Source organism: Theropithecus gelada, chromosome 4 (genome assembly GCF_003255815.1).
Source record: "Theropithecus gelada isolate Dixy chromosome 4, Tgel_1.0, whole genome shotgun sequence".
NCBI classification, from domain to species: domain Eukaryota; kingdom Metazoa; phylum Chordata; class Mammalia; order Primates; family Cercopithecidae; genus Theropithecus; species Theropithecus gelada.
This window is the reverse complement of record NC_037671.1, coordinates 59,277,390-59,300,506: the sequence shown is the minus strand read 5'-3', so window position 1 is coordinate 59,300,506 and position 23,117 is coordinate 59,277,390. Positions and strand designations below refer to the sequence as shown.

Genomic DNA, 23,117 nt, shown 5'->3' with positions numbered 1-23,117 from the left:
TATGCTCCTGTAGTCCCAGCTACTTGGGAGGCTGAGGCACAACAATCGTTAGAGCCCAGGGGGCTGAGGTTGCAGTGAGCTGAGATTGCGCCACTGCACTCCAGCCTGGGCAACAGAGCGACACTGTCTTAAAACCAAAAAACAGTATCATCTCTTGATCATTTATCCCACAAATAGTTGAGTATCTACCATGGATAGCTGAAGGTTTGCTAGAAGTTGAGGATAAAGCAATAAAAATATGCTATGGGGTCCTGCCTTCATAATAGTCACAGGTAGAACCTGGAGTACTGAAGAATGGTCTATAACTCTCATTACAATTCAAGTGGGAAAAAAATGCAAGTGGGTGTGAGATTCACATTAGATTTTGAATAAAACAATGACTCACATGCATACATATGGCAAAATCAGCAGCATCTTTTCTTTTACTACAGCGAGGATGAAGGAAGAAGCATCCAATCCTGTTCAGGTAATTATAAATTTTACAGTTGAGTGGAGGCTTCCAATTGGTGTTTCCTCCTATTAATTTCAGAAAAAGCAAAAATGATAATCAAACAGGAGAGGAAAGGCCAAAAATTTTATCAAGAAAAAACATATACTAGAAAAAAAACTTTTCTAGAGGCAAAGTACTAAATCAGAATGTGGAAGAACTCCATCCGAGCATAAGCATCAACATCTTGTTGCTGTACAGTCTTGAGAAAGTGGACTAAATTCCCTGAATCTGTCAACTCATCTTAAAACTCACATGGATATTAAGCAAAATCAAAAGTAATGTGTGCAAGAATTCTTTGAATGGCATTATTCTGTAAGTGTAAGCATAAGTGGTTTTTACAAATGTCATCACTGTTCAATGCAGAAATGATGGGCAATCACCAAAGCTCAACTTACTAAAGCAATTATACTGGCTAACTTATCCAGGTCAGCATGTTTCTATCTTTAATCCCAATCTTTCTCTTTACATGCTATTTTCTATCAAACACGAACAACAGCAGATGCTCACTATACTAATCCTCTGTAAACCAAAGAAGCCTCTCCCCCAGGTTTGGTCAACAATTTGTAAAGAGGTTTAGATGAAGCTGAACACTTAAGAACAGCAAGGATGAACCGAAGAGGCAGTTATGACATGCTGAAAATGACATTAGTCCTGTAGCTGAAAGGCCAAATTTCAAAAGCTAACTCTGCTATTTATTAGTTTTAAAACTTTGAGGGAAAAAAACAAAAACAAAAACAAAACATCTGCTTCTCTGTATTTTAAAAGGGATAAAACCATAATAATCAGTAACCATATTAGTACAAAGCCACAGTGCCTGACACACTTTAGGTGTTGAATAAAGGCTTTTTCAATCAGTATCAAAAGATCCATGAACTGTTTCTTTTTTTTTTTTTTTGAGACGGAGTCTCGCTCTCTTGCCCAGGCTGGAGGGCAGTGGCGCGATCTCGGCTGCTCGCTCTCTTGCCCAGGCTGGAGGGCAGTGGCGCGATCTCGGCTGCAACTTCTAGCTTCGCCTCCCGGGTTCACACCATTCTCCTGCCTCAGCCTCCCAAGTAGCTGGGACTACAGGCAACCGCCACCACACCTGGCTAATTTTTTGAATTTGTTTTTAGTAGAGACGGGGTTTCACTGTGTTAGCCAAGATGGTCTCGATCTCCTGACCTCACGATCTTCCCACCTCGGCCTTCCAATGTGTTGGAATTACAGGCGTGAGCCACCGCGCCCAGCCAAAAGATCCATAAACTTTTGAGTCACCAGATAGAGCTAACATTTACCACAGAGGCATGTAGAGAAAATGACTCTAGCAGAGTAACTATAATACAAAAGAACAATATTCCAATTATGTTCCTATGATCTATCCAGGAAGGTTTAAGGGGAGGCTTTTAAACTGAACTATAGTCTAAGAGGTGGGAAAAACGGTTTTCTTTTGTTTTTCTTATTAACCGTACCTTGAAAGCCCCAAATAAATGTTCCTTGGTTTAGATGCCCTGGTAGATGACCAAAAAAGTTTGACCAGTTATCAAAATCTACAAAGACTATATGAGTCATGGTTCTCAGGTAATCCAAATCTGGAAGCTCAACAATTTCTTCCTCTGAGAAGAGAGAAATATCAACATGAGTTCAGTAAGAATTTGCTAAAATCATTCTGATTTCAAGTCCAAAAGATATTAGAAGGCTAACATGCAAAAATACTAACCTTGAATGTTACTCATTTCTATCTAAACCTTTTTGTGAAATCCAAATCTATACATGACACCATTTACACTTAAATCAGATAAAAATATTGTGAATATTTCACAAATTTTGATTATATATCCTTCTTGCAAATATTTTCCATCAACTCTAAGGATTGTTAAAAAGTCATTTATACAGGGAATTTTTTAAAAACATTAATGTACTAGAAGAACTAGAAAACCAAGTTTTAAGGTTAAATAAGCAAAAACTACCACCACCCATATAAAATTCCAAAGTTACCTATTAAGAACATTTTCACCACCAGAATTTGGCTCTTTTCCCAGTCTAAACTGATTTATTAGTAGCCTTCTAGGTCTATGATTAAACACCCTAGAGAGCAGAAATAAAATCACCTGGAATCCTGCTGCCATAAAGCAGTGCTACAAATAGGTGCCAGTGGTACAGTGCCACCTCCCCCTATAAACACATCTTCTTGCTTCTCTCTGATTCTTCTTTCACCTTCCCCCATGCCCCAACTCTCATTCTCTCTCCCCTTTATCTTGTTTCATACTTTTCCACTTTGACAAGGCCTTAAAGTTTCCTGTGGTAATAATGCAAACTTTAGAATGTTATATTATTTAAAAAATGAATAGTTTCTATTCTAATAGTTCCCTCGAATATACTACTGCCATTCCCTTCCATTTCCAAGCCACCTTATGTCTTTTCTCTAACTTCTGAGTAACTCTAGATTTAGATATTGCATTTTCTATCAAATGCAGACTAACACAAATTCCAAAAACAAAAAGTAAACAGAAGCACACAAAAAAAAAGGCCAAAGAGAATATAAAATGGCGTAACCAGTGTTTCACTGTTTAGAGTTGACTAGGTAGCTCATGATTTAATTATCACTGAAAATATGCCATGACTAAAGGTGATGTTAAAATCTACATACACTATAGAGCAAGAATGTAAAAATTCAATAGTTCATAAAAATACATTACTGGCCAAAATTTGCACATATTCTCACTGTATCCAAATACACTACATTGTATAACTCACCAAGAGTTAATATTTATTTAAAAGAATATAGATTTACGTCGGGTGTGGTGGCTCACACCTGTAATCCCAACACTTGGGGAGGCGAAAATGGGAGGATTGCTTGAGGCCAGGAGTTTGAAACCAGCCTGGGCAACATAGTAAAATCCCATCTCAATAAAAAAAAATTTAAAAATAAAAGAATATACACTTAAAATTATACTCTAAACAAAACAAATTATACTTCTAAACAAAATAAAAACTTAACACCTGCCTAGACTTACTTAATCCTATCATATGGAAGACAGAAAGACTGGAGTAAGTACAAAGAAGGAATTCATATTTCAATTTTCCCCCTGGTTTCTTGCTACCACTTTAACTCTACCTCTAATTGCTATTTTAATTGTATGTTAAAGCTTTGCTTCCAAGTTAATCATAACAAAAATATACAAATACTGAAATGACCTTTAAAATTTCTCACACTGAAGAATATGGCCAAATAGAAACAAAAAGAATTCACATGATTTATCTTTTTAGTGAATCCAAATATTACAAGAAAAACCTAAACGATATTAATACTAGGATAACTTTGAAATCTAACTTTCAGAAAGACTATCGACTTCCTTCATCTTCAAAATCTCCACACCTTTTGTAAAATAAAATGATATCTAAAATATATATTATTTAAAGCCAATATATACTCTTTGTCCCCTTAAGTTTAGAAAGTGGATAAATGTAGCAGTAGGAATACAAACCCCTAAAATGTATATACCGTAGTAATTAACATATCATCAAGAAGTTATCCTATTTCTTGCTTCAAAATCGAGGTGGGTACATTGTAAGTTTCAATATTAGTATATGAAATTTGCACAGAGCTTTAAAGCCATACCTATATTCTGATAGCTTAGGTCATTCTCAACTCCTTTCTCCAGGTCTAAACTTTTTGAATAGTTTACTGCCTGTTTCAGTTTTCTCTCTGTATGTGAGGCACTGGCAGTAAACTTGTACAGCTTTGACTTTTCAGATCCAAAGTGAGCCACACTAGGTTTCTGTAAGAAGCAATGTTTTCTATGGAAATGCTGCTGCGCACTCTCAGGATCATGAAATGCTTTGGTGCAGGTGCCACACTTGATTACGTACTGCTGCTCCTCCTCATCACTCTTTTCTTTGTGCACTTGATGGATATGATTGTTCATGTCGGTTAAATTCTGTGTTGTTGCCGAACATAAACTGCAGCGAAACCAAAGTTTTCCTTTATCCAGCATGATTTGGAGACATCTACTATAATCTTCTTTTCTGTTGACTTTACAGATGTAACTCTCACGGCAACCACAGGTTAACTGGTTACTCGTCTCTACTACTGGAAAATCTTCTTCAGTTTTAATTGAAGTTTCAGTTTTTTCTGACACAAATACATAGTCTATGCTGTGGTGCTCCTCATAATGACTCAAAAATGCTTCTTCCACGTTAAAGATAAGATCACAAAGCCCACAGAAGTATTTAATCTTTATCTCATTGTCATGCTCATCTTGGCAATGTCGGTACAATGTTTCTATCTTATGAAAAGGCTTTCTGCAGTGAGCACAGCTGTATCTATGAAACTTGTGGCTTGCCAAAGACATGCAGTGCTGTTTTACATATTCCTGGGAATCAAACATATCTTCACAAATCCGGCATTGCCATTTGCCCCTTGGAGAACTATTTGCCAGGGAATGATCAATAATAGCAATAGCTGATGAAGGCTTGTTAGCAGTCAAATTACCCAATGTTGTAGAAGATGATGGCAAAGTTTCACCTTCTACCTCATCCATCTCATAAAAATATCGGTGTCCATTATGAAATTCAGTCACATGTGCCATGATAGTATCTTTCCTTGTTAACTCCTTTTTGCATGTCCGACACCAGAAAAAAAAGTTATTTAAATGTGCTCCTCCATGAATCCGGCTCATGTGTAAACGAATGACCCCCGAATCATCACATACCTTTCCACAGACCACACATTTATAACCCATTGTGTTTGCTGAGAAAACATGCTTTTCTACTGCATCTTCACTTGGGAATCGCTGATTGCATTCACAGAACCAGGTTTTAACTACTGACTTTTCTTTCTGGACACAAGCGATACCTTCATGGCTTTTATCTTTTAAATTCATCTTCTTTTTTGGAATGGCAATGCAGTCCTGTGAGCTAGATTCTTTAACAGACATGGTTCTTTTAAGTGATGAAAATTTTGATTGATCCAACAATAAATGCACGTCAGAAGAAGGATCCTTGTTCCCTTCGCTGCTGTGGCAATAGAGTAAGACTGATTCTTCCACTGAGTTAATGACTCGGACTTTGTGTCCTGAATTCTGCTTATGATTGTGGGTGCTGGTTTCATCCACGAAGACTTGATTGCAATCTGGACAATAACCTCTTAATATGAATTTCTCTGCAACCTGGGTAATGCTCTTCTCAGCTACAGCTACAGGCCCAGCATTTCGACAACGAACTCTAAATTAGATAAAAAGAAATAGAAACTCTTTGAGAAGTATTTTGTAAACATACCATTGCTGCATTTTATTGCAGGAACTATAAAATAACCAATGTATATATAAGCACTAAAAGATACTTTTCAATAAAGATGCAGATGACATAATGATGTTCTATCACCTCAAATACTTGAGTATTATCTGCATTTTATCTATTTCTAGTTAAAATACAAAAGGCTAAAACTAGATTCAAATTTTTAAAAATTCAGGCAAATTTTAGAAAACTAAAATCTGTGTCAAAAGCACTGACAGAGGACCTTATTGAACAGGCAAATTATTAGACTCTCCATGGTAATTAAACTGTATGAAAGAACACTATGGTTAAGATTCTAGACAACCCAGAACCTATTCTTTAATAATTGATTAATGTTGATACTATAAGGCTGTAGTAACCAAAACAACATGCACTGGTGTAAAAACAGACACACAGATCAATGGAACAGAACAAAGAACCCAGTAATAAAGCCACATACCTACAAACTACTGATCTTTGACGAAACTGACAAAAATACACACTGGGGAAAGGACGCTCTATTTAATAAATGGTGCTGAGAAAACTGGATAGCCATATGCAGAAGAATAAAATTGAACCTATATCTTTCATCATATACAAAAAATAACTCAAGATGGATTAAAGACTAAGACCTGAAACTATAAAAATTCTAGAAGAAAGCCTCGGAAAACCCCTTCTGGACAATGGCCTAGGCAAAAAATTTATGACTAAGTCCTCAAAAGCAAATGCAACAAAGCCCTAAAATAGACAAATCGGACTTAAAAGCTTAAGCATAGCAAAACAAATAATCAAGAGAATAAAGACAACTTATAGAATGGGAGAATATCGGCAAACTATGCATCTGACAAAGGACTAATATTCAGAATCTACTAGGAACTTAACAAGAAAAAAACCCACAAATAATCCCATTAAGAAGTGGGCAAAGGACACGAACAGACATTTTTCAAAAGAAGACATACAAGTGGCCCATAAATACTCAACATTACTAATCATCAGAGAACTTCAAATGAAAACAACAATGCGATACCATCTTACACCAGTCAGAATGGCTGTTATTAAAAAGTCAAAAAACAACTGATGTTGGCAAGGATACAGAGAAAAGGGACCACTTATACACTGATGGTGGGAATGTAAATTAGTACAACCTCTATAGAAAACAATATGGAAATTTCTCAAAAAAAAACAAAAATAGAACCACACTTTGATCCAGCAGTCCCACTACTGATATCTACCTAAAGAAAAAGCAAGCATTATATCAAAAAGACACCTACCATTGTACATTTACCACAGCACCATTCACAATAGCAATAATGAATGGAATCAACCTAAGTGTCCATCAACGGATTATTGAATAAAGAAAATATGGCATATATACCATGGAATACTACTCAGTCATAAAAAAGAATGAAATCATGCCTTTTGAAGCAACATGTATGGAACTGGAGGCCATTTTCCTAAGTGAAATAACTCAGAATGTCAAATACTGAAAATTTTCAGTTCTAAGTGGGAGTTAAACAATGGGTACACATGGACATATAGAGTAGAATAATAAATAGACATTGAAAACTCCAAAAGGTGGGAGGTTAGGAAACAGGTAAGGGTTGAAAAATAACCTATTGAGTACAATGTTCACTATTTGGATGACAGGTACATTAAAAGCCCAGATATCTGAGCTTCACAATATACCTATGTAACAAAACTGCACTCGTATGCCCTAAATTTGTAAGTAAAGAAATAAAAATAAAGAACTGGTTAATTTTATGTCAGACAAATGTCATGCCCATAGTTGCTTTTGCACTGAAGAACTAGGCTCAATAAAACCACGTACTATTCCACAAATTAACTCAAAATAAATCAACTTCTCTAGGAAAATAAAAAAATAGAAAAACTGTGTCTTCTCTTCACTACTAAACTCCAGAGAGAACAGACCAGCTACAATTTTATACATTTAATATATTTCAAAAGAAAAAAATTATACAAAATATGTTCTCTAATTATTTTGGAATTAAATTGGAAATGAGAAATAATAAAAATCCCTAAATGTTTATAAATTAAATACCTAAATGTAACATCTATAAACCTTTAGAAGTTAAGCAACACGTATCTTTTTTGTGTGTTTGGAGACAGAAAATCTTTCCGTCGCCCAGGCTGAAGGTCAGTGGCGCAATCTTGGATCACTGCAACCTCTGCTTCCCGGGTTCAAGCGATTCTCTTGCCTCAGCTACCAAGTAGCTGGGATTACAGGCACGCACCACCACACCCGGTTAATTTTTTTGTATTTTTAGTAGAGATGGGGTTTCTCCATGTTAGCCAGCTGGTCTCGAACTCCTGAGCTCAGGCAATCCACCTGCCTCAGCCTCCCAAAGTGTTAGGATTACAGGTGTGAGCCACCGTGCCTGGCGAAGCAACACATTTCTAATAAACCTATAGGTCAAAGAATAAATCAAAAGGGCAAAGATAACATTTTTCAAAAATGTTTTTAAAAGCTTTATTGAGATATAATTCATGGCTAGGTGCAGTGGCACATGCCTATAATCCCAGCACTTTGGGAAGGCGGATCACTCGAGGTCAGGAGTTCAAGACCATCCTGGCCAACATGGTGAAACTCCGTCTCTACAAAAAGTACAAAATTTAGCCAGGCATGGTGACACACGTGTATAGTCCCAGCTACTTGGGAGGCTGAGGAACGAGAATCGCTTGAACTCAGGAGGTGGAGGTTGCAGTGAGCCAAGATTGCACCATTGCACTCCAGGCTGGGTGACAGAGAGAGACCCTGTCTTTAAAAAAAAAAAAAAAAAAAAAAAAGGATATAATTCACATAATTCACCCATTTAGGGTATATAATTTCAACTGTTTTTCACATAAAGATATGTGCAACCATCAATACAGTCAATTTTAGAACATCGCATCATGTCAAAAAGAAAACCCATGCCCTTTAACTATCACCTCCCCACCTCCCTTTTCGACATGCTCCCCAACTCCAAGCAACCACTGAGCCCTAAGCAACTACTTGCTGTGTCTACAGATTTCCCTATTGGAATTTCATGTGAATGGAATCATATAAATGGATTTTTTGTGAGTAGCTTATTTCATTTAGCATAATGTTTTCAAAGTTCATTGAGGTTGTAACATGTAATCAGGATTTCAATCCTTTTCATGGCCAAATAATATTCCCTTGTATGGATAGGTCCATTTTAAAAAATCCATTTGTCAGCTGATAGACATTAGGGATGGTCCCACTTTTTTACTATTATGAATAATGCTGCTATAAACAAACATACAAGTCTTTGTGTGGATATACGTTCACACTGCTCTTGGCTGTCAACAAGTAGAAATTGCTGGATCATATGGTAGCTCTACAGTTAAATGAGGAAAAAAGAGATACGTATTTTTAACTGAATAAAAATGAAAACACAACTTATCAACATCTGTGTGATGCCGGTAAAGCAGGGCTTAGAGGGAAATTTATATTTTTAAACGTTTACATTGAAAACAAAGATCCAAAGTCAATCTAAACTTCTACCTTTAAGAGCTAGACAAAGATAAGCAAATTAAACTCAAAGTTTAAAGAGCAGAAATTAATGAACTAGAAAATGGGCAAACAACAGAGAATTGCCAGGGAAACCAGACAATGGTTGGTGTAAAAATCAACAAAAATTTGAAATAGATTATAGAAATAAACATAAATATTTAAAAATATCAAAGCTGAATTCAGGAAAATAAAATACATTCTTTACGCAAGAAGAGGCAAGGGTTTCTCAGGACACAGAAAGCATAACTATAAAAGAAGAAAATAATCAACAAATTACACCTAATGCAAAGAAAAGCTTCTGTTCATCAAAAGGTATAATTAAAAATATGAATATGCAAAATCACAGCTAGGAAAATATACTCATAAATATTTGTATATTCTAGAAATTCCTATATTCTAGATACAAATCTGACAAAAGATTTATATGTAGAATATGTAAAGAACCCCAACTCACTATTAAGGCAAATAATCCACTTTTCAAAACCGGCAAAAGACTTGAACAGAGATTTCACGAAGATAAACAAATGGCCCATAAGCACATGAAAAAGCGCCCAACATCATTGTTTATCAAGAAAATGCGCATAATAAACTAAAATGAGACGTAAGAACAGCTAAAATGAAAAAGAGTGGCAAGATCAAATGTTAGCAAGGGTGAAGAGTAACTAGAACTTTCACACCTTACCTGTAGGAATGTAAACCAGTACAACCAACTTTGGATATTTAGTACATTCTCATAAAGTTAAATATACACTTACTTCTGAACCAACAATTCCACTTTTCAATGTCCATCCAAGAGAAATGAAAACATATGACCATGAAAAGACTTGTACAAAATACTCAAAGCAGCTTTATTCATAAAAGCTATAAATTGTAAACAATCCAAGTAGCTATCAACACGGGAACTGATCAACGAATTGTGCTATATTCACACAATACTACTTACCAATAAAGAGGAACAATGTACTAAGCAATATAGATAATCTCACAGATACAATGGCAATCACAAATCATACTGGAATCTTTTCTTGGTCGCTTGATAAATTTGGCCTTTGAGATTTAATCTTTCACCTGTATATGACACTTTCCATTCTGGTTGACTTACAGCCAAGGTTCTACTTTAACCCTTTCCTCTCCTACTCATACTTACAGAACACACACAGAAAAACACACAAAACTTAGAACTGTTAGCTTGCTTTACACTTGCAGCAATATCAATATATCCATGTTTTCCACATCTCTAACTTCTATCACTATGCTAAATTTGGTTAATTTCCAGGCAATTGTATATTCTCATTTTAAAATGAGAGAAACATGGAATAGAAAATGTATTTGTTGAAACTTCTCACTGGCAAACAGCTCATCCGTACTCCTTTACAGCTCCAGACTCATACAAACCTGAAATGGGCAGTGAGCTCCATGTGGGAACGCAGTGTCTGGTGGCAGGCCACACACTTAACTTGAAATGGAACATCTTTGCACAGAGAGATCAATAGTTTCTTTGCAAAAGATGGAAAAGATATTGGATGTGCAATTCCTTTGTTCTCTGAAAGACAAAATAAACTATAATTTGCAAAGTTATCTGAGTACAGAGTAACCCAACCTTCTTCTCCTTAGCCCTTCTCAACATTAGTTGGAGTAAGTAAAAGAAGACAGTTATTTTGGCAATAAAAATCTAAGGGAAGCCACTTTCTGGCCTTAAATACAAGGAATGCCTTACTCATATTCAAATTAAAATTTGAGTCTTAAATGCCAAGAAACAGAAAAATTTCACAATATTATGATATAACATAACATTATCCTGAATAAATATTTGCTTCCCAAGTTTTTCTTCACTCTTCAAAGTTAGTAAGCCTTACTCATACATACAAATAAATATTAAGAATCTTTGTTTTTAAGTAAGAATTGAGATAATCTTTTATTTTCATAGTTCTAAAACTAAGATGAGGATATGTAATCTCAAGAATGATCTGAGAAGTACGATAAATCAGCAAAGATTAAAGTAGTTTAATAATTTTCAGCAGAAGAGAGTATTAACATACCACCCAGTTTGAAACTCTGATGGAAATGATTCTTTCCAGACATATGCTTCGAACACTCATCCTTGCTGCTAAAAAGAAGGAAGCAATTTGGACATGCAAAACACTGAATAATCTGAGGAAGAAGGTTGTTGTTATGTCCATCATCTGTGGCTTCCTAAAAGATAAGACAAAGCTGTATTATGGAAAACTAAAATAAATAAGTTCTTGAAAAAACTCAAAATTTCCTATTTGTCATTTATTTGCAATATCCTGTATCAATTTTTAACATGAAAGATGTTCTTCCCTGAGTGTGAATTATGGAACTTTTATCATAACTGAGGTCCCAAATGTCAAATTTTTAGTTTTTTTTCCTCAAAACCAAATTACGGCCATCTGTTGTAGTAATAAATATAGAAGAACATTTGCTTTCTATATAGTTTTCATTTTTACATACACATTCACATGTAATATACAAATGCATAAATGTGATCACACCACATACATTTTTCCTAATGTTTGGCTTTACTCACTCTACCCTGCATTATTATTCTTCCATAAATTTATCCATGCTTTATCAGTTACAAAGACACATAGAAATAAGGGGGAATGTCATTGTTTTATCAAATATTATTTTATAGGCTCTTCTGCCTATCAGTTTTCTCATTCCATAGTACCTAAAGGAAATCCCTAAAATTCAGCTGGTGTATCTCTAATTAATGCTTCTTAATGGTTGCAAACTATGCCAGGGTGTGAATCTATTCAACTCACTCAGCATTTATTTACAGTTTTTTCCTTAAGTTTTGATTTTTTTTTTCCCACTAGAAATAATGATCTTGTAAACATCCTTGAATATATATTCTTAGTGGTAGGTGCTTTTTTCTCATTCTCAAGAGTAGCCCTATAGGGCTAATGGGTATATATATTTCAATATTAAAAGACACCGTATGACTGGTTTTCAAAAAGGCTATACCAATTCACATATCCCCTAGTACTGAATGAGCCTGGCAGTAATATATATTACAGATCTTTTTCATTTTTGTCAGGTCAATTTTTGTATTTTTGGTAGAGACAGGGTTTCCCCATGTAGCCCAGGCTGGTCTCGAACTTCTGGGTTCAAGTGATCCACCCGCCTTGGCCTCCCAAAGTGCTGGGATTACAGCCGCGAGTCACCATGCCTGGCCTTCATTGGTACTTTAATTTGCAATTCCTATCTATAAGTGACTTTGAGCATTTATTCATACATTTCTTGGCTACCCAGATGTGTTCTTATGTGAATTTTTTATTCATATTCTTTAGCTTTATTTCTCAATTGTTTCGTTTTTTCTCCTTCTGGTCAATTTGTATCAGTCCTGTTACTGAAATTAATTCTCTGCCTCATTTTCCATTTTGCAATATTTTTTCAAATATATATGTTGTTTATAGTCTTATTTACTTATTTTTGAAACAAGAGCTCACTCTGTCACCCAGGCTGGCCCACTGCACCCTTGACATCCTGGGCTCAAGCAATCCTCCTATCCCAGCCTCCCAAGTAGCTGGGACCACAGGCATACACGAATATACCTAGCTAATTTTTTTATTTTTTGTGAAGGCAAGGTCTTTCCATGTTGCCCAGGCTGGTCTCTAACTCCTGGACTCTAGCAATTCTCTCGCCTTGGCCTCCTAAAGTGTTGGGATAACAGGCATAAGCCACCGTGATCGGCCTATGGTCACTTTTAAAATTTGACATAGTCAAATAAGTATGTCTTTTCTAGCATCTAAGTTTCTAAACCTTGTTAAGAGCCTCCTCTATCTTAAAATAGGAAATTTTAAAAAGTGTGTATTTATAAGTGTACGTATATTTGTGTGTGCTTGTTATAAATATAATTTAACTTCTTGTTAATAGTCTTTAGAGTAATAGCCTTAAAGATTGTATCATGCCTCATATTTACTATCATTAACACTAGAACCATCAGTATAGTTTGTGGAGTGCTTATGAGATGCAACCAGAAGAGAGATAAAAAATTTTTATTTATACTGAGCATTTGTCAGGAACTACACTGAGGTTCTAAATATGTTTACCTACTTAATCCTCATAATAACCCCATAAGGTACCATTTTCATTATTTAGAAATGAGAAAATTGAACTTCTGATAAGTCAACCAACTTACCCCTCCTCCCAAGTTGTACCCCTCCATAGAAAAGACAAACCTCCATTTAAACCCAGCTTTACAATACTCATTATGAATTCTATGCTGCTGTCACCACACCCTCCCCACAACACTCCCCTCCTGTTTCAATTTGATGAGTGCCACACAGAAGAAATAACACCAAGGAGGACATTTTCATTCCAATTTGAAGATTCTAAATGATAAGAGTAATAAAGGCATTTAGTAACCACCAATTTATACAGATTTCTCCTGATCGAAGAACCCTAAACTCATTAAATCATTTTTAGTTTAATTGTGAGTTATAAATGAACTCACATAAAGTTATTTAAATGATTTGCTCAACAGAACCAAAATGTGATTCTATATAAAATTTTATTAGAATATACTTGTTACAAAAATATGGCATACTTGGCCAGGTGCAGTGGCTCACACCTGTAATCCCAGCACTTTGGGAGGCTGAGGTGGGAGGACTGCTTTGCCCAGGAATTTCAGACCATCCTGGGTAACATAGCAGGACCCCATTTCTCTCTCTCAAAAAAAAAAATTTTATATATATATGGCATACCTGCAAATACATTCTACAAATTGGGAGAAGGAATGGGAAATAAGATATCTGATAAGTTAAAGTGCTCAATTCCTTTTTACCATATTTCTGGTTACATTAAAAGACACCATACAAACTTGTACAAAAAAAAAAATAGGGCTGGGCATGGTGGCTCATGCCTGTAATCCTAGCACTCTGGGAGGCTGAGGCAGCAGACCACAAGGTCAGGAGATCGAGGCCATCCTGGCTAACACAGTGAAACCCCATCTCTACTAAAAATACAAAAAATTAGCCGGGTGTGGTGGCAGGCGCCTATAATCCCAGATACCCAGGAGGCTGAGGCAGGAGAACCGTTTGAACCCGGGAGGCAGAGGTTGCAGTGAGTGGAGACCACATCACTGCACTCCAGCCTGCAAAAGAGAGCTAGACTCCGTCTTAAAAAAAAAAAGGTAGGGCCGGGCGCAGTGGCTCATGCCTGTAATCCCAACACTTTGGGAGGCCGAGGTGGGCGGATCACGAGGTCAGGAGATTGAGACCATCCTGGCGAACACGGTGAAACCCCGTCTCTACTGAAAATACAAAAAAAAAAAAAAAAAATTAGCCGGGCGTGGTGGCGGGCGCCTGTGCTCCCAGTTACTCGGGAGATTGACACAGGAGAATGGCATTAACCCGGGAGGCGGTGGAGCTTGCAGTGAGCGGAGATTGCACCACTGCACTCCAGCCTGGGCGACAGAGCGAGACTCCGTCTCAAAAAAAAAAAAAAAAAAAAAAGTAGAACCAAAATACCATTTCACATCCACTAGAATGGCTAAATTTAAAAAGACAGGTAGTAAGTATGGATAAGATGTAGAGAAACTGAAACCCACAAACATTGCTGGAGGGAAAGTAAAATGGTGCAGTGCACTAGATAGCAGTTTGGCATTTCTTCAAAAAAATTAAAAAGGTACCATATGACCTAGCAATTTTAAAACGTATGTTTACACAAAACTTGGATGTTTGTTTATAGAAGCATTGTTCATAACAGCTAAAAAGCAGAAACAACCCAAATGTCCATCAACTGATGAACTGTTAAATAAAATGCGGCGTATGTACTTACAATGAAATATTATTTAGCAATGAAAAGAAATGAAGTACTGATACATGCTACAATATGAATGAGCCTTGAAACACATTATGACAAGTGAAACAATCTAGTCACAAAGGCTGCATATTGTTTGATTCCTTTTACATAAAATATCCAGAATAGATAAATCCATGGACACACAAAGTAGCTTAGTGGTTGCCTAGGGATGGGGAAGACGGGTTAGCAAAGAAGAAAAGTCACCTTAGATGATACAGTAGCCCTAGAAACAGAATAACCAGTGGTAGCGTCAACCAAATCACAAATGACACTGAGGTACAAAGGAGCTTACAGTGTATCTACCACCACTGTCACACAAAAGGGAGAAAAGCAGTGTGCTATCCAGTGATATAGCCATTGGACGGATTTAGGTGTCAAATGCCACTAGAAACTTGCTACTCAAAGTATGACTCAAGGAACGACAGCAATGGCATCACCTAAAAGCTTGTTAGAAATATAAATCTAAGGCTCCACCTGAGACATCTTGAGTCAGAATCTGCATTTTTACAAAATTTCCAAGTGATTTGTGTGTACATTAAAGTTAGAGAAGGCCTAGTCTAGAGGGAAGAAATTGAAGATGCAAGAAAATGGGGGAGGGAAGCAAGGAAAACAATGCAAAGTGTGAATAATCTGACTTTCTTTCATTGGGAACTGCCATCTTTACAAAACAGAATTCATACCTATAAAAAACAGCAAGGCTTATACAATCTTCTAGTGACCTCTTCTGGTTAATTTAAAAGAGGCAATTACAACCCCCCATGCATACTAGTTTCCTTAGGGTCCTTGTAGTGACAAATATCAAGGAATAAGCAATCATTGAGGGTTACGGGTCAGGCCTGAAGTGCTTTATACAGTATTACATTTTCTCTTAACAATCTCGTACGTAAGTATAATGATACCATTTTAGGGATGAAGAAACTGAACTCACAGATTCAGTAACCTGTTAAGAACATGAAGCTAATAAAAGTAACAGTGGAACCCAGGTCTGTCTGATACCAAAGCCTTTGCCCTTTCTATGTTACCATACAGCTTTTCAGAACGGTGAAGGTCATAAATCTTCTTCCTAGAGAGAAGGCAAAAAGGAGTGCAAAACAGCATGGAATGTGTGATTCAAAAAAAAAAAAAAAAAAAAAAAAAAAACAAATTAATGAAATATGGGGAAAAAATAAGTGAAGTAACTCATTTTAAAGTTAAACTACCTACTCAAATTTACTAAGAAAACAGACATATATACTCATTATAGTAGAGAAAACACTCAGTACCTGGAATAGGGAAACATGTCCTGAAAGAACTCTAATTCTGAAAAATGCAGAACATCAGTAACCTATTGCAAACACTAAAGTATGGAATGTAGTTCTCTTTCACCTTTTTTCCCTTCTTTCCCCAAATCTTCCATTTGTCATGGAAATGGATAACCCTATCATTTCTTTCTTCAACATGTCTCTTGGTTTCACTTTAAGGTCTTCATTCTGAATGCCATTACCTAATTAGCCATTGGCTCATCTCAGAGCTAAATTACTGCAAAAGTCATCTAAACTGGTCTCTTTATCCATATCTTTGAATCCATTCTGAACAATACTGCCATTCTAATGCCACTCAGTCTCTTCAGTGTCTCTAAAAAAAGGAAGGAATTGGGCTCTAGAATTAGAAGTCTTTCTAACTCTAAAAGAATAATGTGTTATTTTCATCATGTCACTATTCTATAATAGTTCCTTCTTGCCAATATCAAGTTTAAAATCCTGTGCCTTTATGATCATGTTACTGTTTATTTTTGTTAGGAATCCCCAAGACTACCCTAAGATTCAATGGTTTGTCAGGAGGACTCACTAAACTCAGCATGAAAGGATACAAAGTAAAATCAATAGAGAGAAAAAGCACAAAGGGCAAAGTCCAGAGGAAACCAGGTACAAGGTTCCAAGAAATCTTCCCCAAAGGAGTCACAAAGGACACATTTAATTCCCCTAGCAATGAGCTGTGATAACACATGTGAACTACTGTCTACTAGGGAAGCTCATTATAGATTCAGAGTCCAAGGTGTTTCCTGGGGTCTGGTCATATAGGAAACCTCTGCCTAGCATGTACCAAAATTCCAGGCTCCCATAAGGAAAGCAGGTGTTCTGCATAAACTACACTGCACAGTATTACTGTTTGCACAGTAAGCAACTCATATAAAGAGAATGGAAGAAACTCTCTCAAAATCCAAGTTTTCATACACCAGCCAAGAGCCAACATTGCAAGGAAGTCTTTGTAAAAACAGTAGTCTCAGGCCTGCTATATTAACTCCTTTTTGGATGCTATCTATTCCTACAGTCACTATTCTGGTTAGGCTTTGCAATTTTACCTAGAATTCTATCATTTTTACTTTCCATCTATCCAAATCCAGTCCTGGAGAACCTCTTTTGTTCCATAAAGCTTTGCCAAATTCTCTCATACTTCTCTCCCCTTTCTCTGAACTCCTATTTCACTTATGTTGTACCATTAAAGCTTGTTCATTCCAGAGCACAAGCTCCTTGTGTATAAGAACTACAGTTAAGTTCTCTTGTACTACAGGGCCTAGTCAATGAATAAGACACAGGCTCTCAAAAGCTCATGAAAAAATGTAAAATAAAATCTGCTTCAAGATGTACATCTGTTCTGGAAATGTTCTCTAGTGCCAGGACAAAGATGGGGAGGACTGCAGAATTCAATTAGATAAACTTAGAATGCAAGCTTTAATTCTCTGCTGTGAACCTACACAGAATCCAAGCTATTCTCCATGTTACTTTCCAGGTATAGCTCTAGATAGAAGCAAATTCTGAAAACATAACTGAATAAATATTTTACTATTTCAAAATCTAATATTTACTTGGTAAATCCAATTTGACATTTACTCAAATATCCAAATATGGATATTCTCAAAGGTTTTTAGTTAATAGAATATTTAATATGGCATTGCTTTTAATAATAGAAAACAAACAATACATCCAATGGGAAATGTATTAAATATTATATTCATACAGAAGAAAATTATTCATTGATTTAAAATGTAGAAATGTATGCACTGATTTGATGATTATTTAAGCTTGTATGTTTGCAACACACTGCCTTAAATCACAAAACAATTTAGATACCTTACGTAAAAACATTTATCTATATATGAAGAAATACTAAAAACACATATATCAAAATGTTAATAACAGTCCTTATCTCTGTGAGATTAAGGGTGATTTCTTGTCTTTGTTAATATTTTAAAAATTTTCCATAATGAACATACATTACTTCTGCAATGTTAATAAGTCATTAAGGATACCTCCTATCAAATATGGTAAAAACCCATTAGAGTTCTGTATTACATGGATTTGCATATCATGAATCAACTCGTATCCCTTAAGATTTAACACTTAATTAGAATTATATAACATAGCTTTTTAAATACTAGTTATATTCCTTAAAACTAGCATTAATAACTTGTCATTTACTATATGGCTCCAACATTTATTTCAACAAGCAGTGAAAGACAGTGGACTTAAGAACAGGGTTCTGGTTCTCATCAAGTGACTCACTCAGTGCATCTTGAACAAGGTAATTTAATTTCACAGAGCAACTCCATGAAAGGATTTTGATGATAATCTCTAGGACTGCTGATTGTAAGGTATCAAGTTTACCTGCCTATAATAACTCAATGGCCCAAATCATTTTATTTTCAACTGACAATCACAGTTTTGATACTTATGCGTATCACTGGTAATTGCAAGCTTAAGAGCAGCATGAAAAAACCTACACTTAACTCCACGGCTATCTAGAAAAATAATACTCTTAATTTAGGACATGCTCTTACCTTATCAAAAAGGTGATCTCTATATTGCTGTTGAGTAACAAATTTTTTATAACATATTACACAAGCAAAGGAGCTGAAGAAAGGTCCATGTAGTGTAATTGTTGGATCACATGGAGAGTGATCAAACCTACTCAGCAAAAGAGAGGTAACATTAGATAAATCTGCCTTCTAGGGAAACAACTATGTCGCTTCATTTGTGAAGCTAAACACATACACACACACATTCAGAACTTTGCACTTTTCTACTGAAATATTAAGTAATGTTCTTCATATATAGTAAATATCAAGTGGTTCCCATATGCTCAGCAATTCCCTCAGAAAGTGAGTAAAAGTTAATGCAAGATTTCATATGTACTAACTAGCTGGTAAAACAGATTTAGGCATTTCTTACCAAACTGGTAAACTTCCCGTTTGAAAATCGTAAGTCCAGCGTCTTTTACTTCTTGCCTTGGTTACCATAAGACTTACAACTAACTTTAAATAAATCACTGCAATAATAATCTCATGCTAAGATTTCTAGTACACTTGTTTCCCCTAATGGCTTTTAATCCTTTTAATGTTCATTTTTAACATTTAATAAATCTGCATTATTTTAAACTGCCTGGAGCACTTTAGCTAAGATATAGTATGCTACCGAGTTTTGTTCCCTCCCTGACCCCAGGTCCAGCTTTGACTTTACGTGGTTTTTCACAGAATGCTGCAACTCCCTCTAGAAGCTTCTCTTGATAAGGTAAGGCGTAAGTACAGTAAGACATATGGGAAAGACAATGGCTTAGAGCCCCAGACTCTCAATTTCCCATTCTTCAACTATTAGAAAGGGAGGCTATGGGGATTCAAACGTTTAATACAACCTTCCCTTGATACCTACTTTCTCAAGCTTCACTATTCAAAAATTCAGTAAACTGGCTGGGCGCGGTGGCTCACGCCTGTAATCCCAGCACTTTGGAAGGCTGAGGTGGGCAGACTGCTTGAGGTCAGGAGTTCAAGACCAGTTTGGGCAACATGGCAAAGCCACGTTTCTGCAAAAAATACAAAAATTAGCTGGGTGTGGGGGCGTACACCAGTAGTCCCAACTACTCAGGAGGTTGAGATGGGAGGATGGGAGGATCCCTTGAGCCTGGGAGGTGGAAGCTGCACTGGACTCCATCCTGGGCAACAGAGTAAGACCCTATCTCAAAAAACAAAACAAAACAAAACAAAACAAAAAACACCACCAAACTCAGTAAATTGATAAAATAGGTTTTAATAAATAGAATTTTTATTATTAACTTTGCTTACATTAGTTTGCTTTTAACATTTATTTTGTAATGCCTATTATCTTTCTTCAGGCTAGACCAAATAAATGTACGTGCTCCTTGTCTCTTGAAACTTACATTTATGGACAGGATTTCTCTAAAACTAACCTATCTGGATTTCAATGGAAAAAGTCTGTTTAGAACTTTATAAGCTATATCAGGGAAAAACCAATATTTAAAAGCTATACCCATAAAGCTAAAAGGTATACCCACTAGAAGAATCTGACTTCACCAATTATGAAAAAATTATATCATAATGGCACAAAATAATTTGAGTTTGGAATATAAAGCTATATAATCATAATGGCAAAGGTGCATTACGCTTTCATTTTATGAAATCACTTTGTAGCTCACTAGATCCTCAGCATTCACTGTTCTGAATATCCTACTTACCTTTTCAAATGTCCTAAGAGAAGGTGCCCATTGTCAAACTCCTTGTTACAGTGCATTATAGGACATAAAATTGGTTTCCCAGACACTCGCATTTGGCCTCCTCTTCGGAATGAACTTTTTGTTCCAGAATTAATTGTGCCTGTTTTGAGTCCTGTATCATCAGAATATGAATTCTTAGGTTATTATTTCAGATACTTATCCTTTGGGCTAGTGATCAAAATTAGGACAAAACAATGAAAATTATGATATAGCATCAACTGGATGATTCTAATTATAATTGTTTACCTCTCTTATAAAAGATATAATAATCGAAAAGTAAACAAGTTGTGACCAAAAAAAGTCCTTAATATCACCTAGTAGCATTCTCTCTCTCTCTTTTTTTTTTTTTTGAGATGGGCATCTTGCTATATTTCCCAGGCTCAATCAATCCTTCTGCTGTCGCTCAAACTACAGGAGCACGCCACCATGCCCAGCTCCAAGTAGCATACCCTTTAGGTAAAAAAAAAAAAAAAAAATATCCTTTTCTTTAAGCTCAACAGCTAAGATGTGTTAAAGACCAAATGCATTAGAAGGTTATGCCCCTACTCCCTTCATTTTGAGCAGGTGGGACTATAGGTACATGCCACCATGCCCAGCTAATATTTTTATTTTTTGTAGAGACAGGGTCTCTCAATGTTGCCCAGGCTGGTCTCAAATTCCTGACCTGAAGTGATCCTCCCACCTTGGCCTCCCAAAATGCTGGGATTACAGGCATAAGACACTGTGCCCAGCCAGATCTTTTCCTCTAAGTCTTATTTTCTCTTTTAACTATTTTAGCTGTATTATAAAGTTAGCTATACTATAAAGGGTCTGAGCTCTACGAAAATTATATTAAACAACATAACTGGGGTAGAGAGGATGGAGTGAAAACACCAGGGATGCAAGGAGGGTAAGTGTGTTATTTTCTGAGGAATCAAGCCACTCATCAATCAGCTCCAATTTGGACATCAAGTAATATAAGGGCAAGGGATAACAAATTTATAGAACACAAAGCAGAGATTTACTTATTGTTGATATCTCTCCCCTTTCTACTTATCCTATTTTGTCCTTTCTCTTTTTCCCTTTAAAAAGCCAATCAGGAAATAGTTTGTCTACCATTTTCTTCTCTTAATTAATTAATCCTCCTTTATCCTGGTCCATTTTTCACCCCTTTCTTTCTTTGTAATTTGATCTTAAAGTCACAAAACTTGTAGATGAATCCCCCAGCCAAATGTCCTCAAGGAAACTCCCAACACATGATACATGAAGAAAAATTTAAAGAGTTAAGTCGTATAAAAACAATTACAAAACAACCACAAGTATTCTGATTCAAAGACAGTTTGATTACTCTCTCTTTTATTACTATCTCTTGTGGACTATTTCGCTCAAATGCTTTGAATATTTTATATAGCAAAAAACTAAATATTTATCTTTATTGAATTTTCTACAAAGCCCTAAGCATTTAAATAGAATTATTCTCTTAAGACAATATGATTTTTAAATCCCAAAATCATTATATGTGATTAAGGTTTTAATTGCTTTTCCTCTCCTTTAGTCTTTATTGGGGGGAATGCCTCTATCAAACTGTCAAAATGTTTATAAATATGTTCTGATAACAAATAATGGACAGCATGGAATTAATCATATTTTAGTCTTAAAGAGGCATTAAAATGACAACATACTTTTTTATCTTTAACATTGTTAATGTAGTAAGAATTATGACAACTTTTATAATTGTCCATCCACATTCCAGATGTTTCCTATTAGGACCTTTATTCAGCTATAAATAATGGCTCTGGATAAAAATAAAGTTGGAGAAGCCAATTCCTGGGTGGAAGGGTGGGGAGGCTTCCCCATGGAAAGGCAAAATACAGAGATTTAAACAGTTTTTTTCTTAAATAGTACAGACAGCATTTTAAAAAATTATAATACTAAGTATTCAAATTTATGCAAACTGGCCAACTCTAAAAATCCATAAAGAATGGATTGTCCAACATTAGAATAATTATAAATAAGGTACTTAAAATACTTCTAATGAAAGAACTGAATTATAACAGCTGAGTACTGTATTTTGAAATAGACTGAATGAGTCCTTTAATGCTCCTGAGAAGTAGAATCTCACTCTCTATAATTAAAGAGAACAGTGATTCCTCTCTCTTTTCCCCAGCTACATGCTCTTAAAGGATCTCAGCACTCTCTAAAGCTCATTTATGGAATAGCACCATACCAAATATAGCCCAATACTATAGCAGCTGTTCAAGCAATAGATTCCAAACTTTATTTTTACACTGCCTCAGAGACCAAGCAAAAAGCTGAGCCCATCACACAAAAAAGAGCAAAACTACAGACCTTAACTCCAGGCTTAAGCTCATCAGCCATCAAAAAGCCAGTACTGAAAGGCAGAGAAAACACTAATCTTGAAAGTACCATAAAGACACAGCTAAATAACTCATTTGATCCTACTTGACCTGCTCAGGGAAATACAAAAAC

General features: G+C 35.8%; 1 protein-coding gene and 1 long non-coding RNA gene across 3 annotated transcripts in view; one reads left to right on the top strand and one right to left on the bottom strand.

Moving 5' to 3' along the window:
- Positions 1 to 23,117, bottom strand: part of ZNF451 (zinc finger protein 451) — an 83,876-nt gene that overhangs the window by 18,517 nt on the left and 42,242 nt on the right. The window contains exons 6-12 of one of the 2 annotated variants that reach the window (XM_025381605.1): positions 20,610 to 20,760; positions 18,922 to 19,048; positions 11,315 to 11,468; positions 10,671 to 10,818; positions 4,089 to 5,692; positions 1,939 to 2,082; positions 386 to 516 (exon numbers count right to left, since the gene is read on the bottom strand). In XM_025381605.1, the coding sequence (XP_025237390.1) occupies positions 386 to 516; positions 1,939 to 2,082; positions 4,089 to 5,692; positions 10,671 to 10,818; positions 11,315 to 11,468; positions 18,922 to 19,048; positions 20,610 to 20,760 (2,459 nt within the window). The remainder of the gene's footprint in view (positions 1 to 385; positions 517 to 1,938; positions 2,083 to 4,088; positions 5,693 to 10,670; positions 10,819 to 11,314; positions 11,469 to 18,921; positions 19,049 to 20,609; positions 20,761 to 23,117) is intronic. The other variant, XM_025381606.1, reaches the window with a different exon arrangement.
- The window catches only part of LOC112622265, a 60,174-nt gene that overhangs the window by 20,648 nt on the left and 16,409 nt on the right, over positions 1 to 23,117 (top strand). The gene's annotated exons all lie outside the window — the stretch shown is intronic.